We start from the raw sequence: 2,693 nt of genomic DNA, 5'->3' as shown, positions 1-2,693 counted from the left end.
TCAATCAAATACTTAATTTGTAGAATTATCGAATATAATTTCACTAGACATAAAATATAATCACATAGAGAGAGAGACTAATTATATCAAACTCACTATCTAAATTGCACGTACTAGTCATAAAAGATAGTTTCAAATGTGTAGATGGAGACAACTTTAGTCTTCAGACAAGAACAAAAGAGTATTGCATATATAGAGAGAGGAGGAGGATACATAAATATATATACTTTGAATATCATGACATCATCATGCAATATATGATAAGATACATTTATTAGAGGTAAAATCGAAAATGAAAGTACAATGGTTGGCTTGCTAAAGAAATTCAAAAGCAAAGTCCTTTATTTAAGGTTTGATTCCATAACATCACTTTGAACAAGGTAGATAAGGAGTCGCGATCAAATATAGGTCACTTTTTCTAGGACAAGTTAATCCAGCAGTCTCAGTCAAATTCAAATCACTTGGATTGATTCCATTTGGAAGTTTCCAATCAAGGTGATAAAGCAATTGAGCAAGTGGATAATAAACATTAGCTAAACCAAATGATATTCCAGGACAAATCCTTCTTCCACTACCGAAAGGAAGATATTCAAAATTATTATCAACAAAATCAATAGAGCTATGCTCAAATCTTTCAGGTTTAAAGCTTTCTGCGTCAATCCAATATTTTGGATCTCTTCCCATAGCCCATGCATTAACCATAACTTTTGTTTTCAAAGGAATAGTATAACCATTTATGTCTAGTTCTTCCCTACATTCCCTTGGGAGCAAAAGGGGCCCGGGTGGATGGAGTCTCAAAGTTTCTTTAATGACTAACTTTAGGTATTTTAATTCTTCGACATCATTTTCATCAAAAGTTTCTTTTTCTCTGAAGGCGTTTCTTACCTCAGCTTGAGCTTTTAAGAGTACTCTTGGATTCCTCATCATTTGCACCATGGCCCAATCAGTTGTTGTTGATGAAGTCTCTGTTCCCCCAGCAAACATATCCTTCATTTATGAGCAGGTTAATTACTTATATTTTGTGGTGGAGCTAAGTGTTGGTTACATCAATACATATTTTCATGTCCTTCCTGATTCTTTCATATGAAAACATTATTGATTTTTTTTCTAACCGATTCAATTAAAATATCTGTAAATATAGTCATTGAATAATTTTAAGTGGGAAAATAGTAATTTTTTAATAGTATTTGTTCTATATTGAATGAAATTTTAAATTATCAACGATTATTTTGTTGCTATCATGGTATTTTCTATTATCTATTTAATTATCATACAAATGGTATGTTTAATTTTTTTTTCCTTCAAATTTTCAAATGTGTAAAATTTTTCATAAAAGTACGACTACTAGCTATATGTAATTGATCACTCTAGGTAATTAAAAAAAAGAAGAAGATACAATTATGCAATTTGAGAATACGAGGTATGTGCATGTGTATGCAGCCTTATCCTTAATTCCTTATCTTGTAAAGATAGAAAGACTCTTTTCGATAGATATTCGGTGCAAAAGGAAACTTATAAATAACAATAAGGAGGAGAAAGTACTCACAGAGATAACAGCTTTGATGTTGTCATTGGTGATTGGAAATTGAAGGCCTCCCTCTTTCATTACTCTTAGCAATGCGGCAAGTAAACCTTCACCTCCTAATTCATCACTGTTCTTGTGCTCATTGATGATATTTTCAAGAATGGCATCTACCTCATGGTGGACATTCATAATTTTACCCTTCATTCCAATTAACACATGAAGAAATTTTAGTGATGGAAATAAATCAGCTACATCAAATCCTTCCAAAAAGTGTGACCCTTTTTTAACGAGTAGTATAAGTTCGTCTTGCTCTTTGACTACTTTCCCAAATGCTGATCTACATATCATAGAGCTCGCGAATTGATAAATCCTTTTTGTTACATTAACTGGCTCACCATTAGATGATCGAAAAAAATCAATCATATGACGAACTTCATCTTGTCTAATAGAGCAGAATGACCTAACATTTTTGGCGCTAAGCAATTCCATTAGACATATTTTACGCATTTGTCTCCAGTAATCTCCATAGGGGGAAAAGATAATATCAATCCTGTTATAAAAGAGAATCTCGGCAGCTAAAAGTGTGGGCCTGTCTGCAAAAGCAAGGTCATGAGTTTTTAGGACTTGTTTGGCCATGTCAGGAGAAGTAACAACAACTAGAGAAACTTCACCTAATTGAAGGTGCATAATTGAACCATATTTTTTGGCTAAGTCTCTAAGGACATGATGTGGAAGTCCACCTAACAAATGAAACATGCTTCCAAGTAAAGGTAATTTCCATGGACCTGGAGGCAATCTTTTGGTTTTGCTATTGGAATTCTTCCATTTAATTAACAAAAAGAGGGAAAACACAAAAAGGAAAAGGGAAAAGAGGTTGAAGAACTGCATATTTTTGGAGGGTTATTTGTCTTGATAGGTTCTGTTAAGTGTTGTTGCATATGCTATTTATAAGCATTTTTCAGTAACTTATGTAGTGTTATTTTCTCAACATCACTCTCACTATTTTGAGGCAGTGACTTTTCTTATGTCTATTAACGTTTCTTCCACTACTTAAATGTAGTAGAACATCAATTATGACTTTTCAGTTAGATGTTTTTGATCTTCTAAATTTGCAAATAATTCATTTGCTATTTCATTGCTCCATTTCTGTAAAAACAAGTTTACTTCT

The 2,693-nt window shown here is 32.6% G+C and overlaps 1 protein-coding gene across 1 annotated transcript; it reads right to left on the bottom strand.

Annotated features, from left to right (window-relative positions):
* Nucleotides 1-210: 210 nt before the first annotated feature.
* LOC129887680 (premnaspirodiene oxygenase-like) lies at nt 211-2,479 on the bottom strand. The gene is made up of 2 exons (XM_055962861.1): nt 1,547-2,479; nt 211-987 (listed from the first exon to the last, which is right to left on the bottom strand). The coding sequence occupies exons 1-2, from the start codon at nt 2,411-2,413 to the stop codon at nt 367-369; spliced, it is 1,488 nt and encodes a 495-aa protein (XP_055818836.1). The 5' UTR covers nt 2,414-2,479; the 3' UTR covers nt 211-366.
* Between the last annotated feature and the right edge of the window lie 214 nt (nt 2,480-2,693).

The sequence above is a fragment of the Solanum dulcamara genome, chromosome 4, assembly GCF_947179165.1.
Source record: "Solanum dulcamara chromosome 4, daSolDulc1.2, whole genome shotgun sequence".
Lineage (NCBI taxonomy): Eukaryota > Viridiplantae > Streptophyta > Magnoliopsida > Solanales > Solanaceae > Solanum > Solanum dulcamara.
The sequence above is the reverse complement of the archived record's forward strand: the minus strand, read 5'-3'. Positions and strand labels throughout refer to the sequence as shown.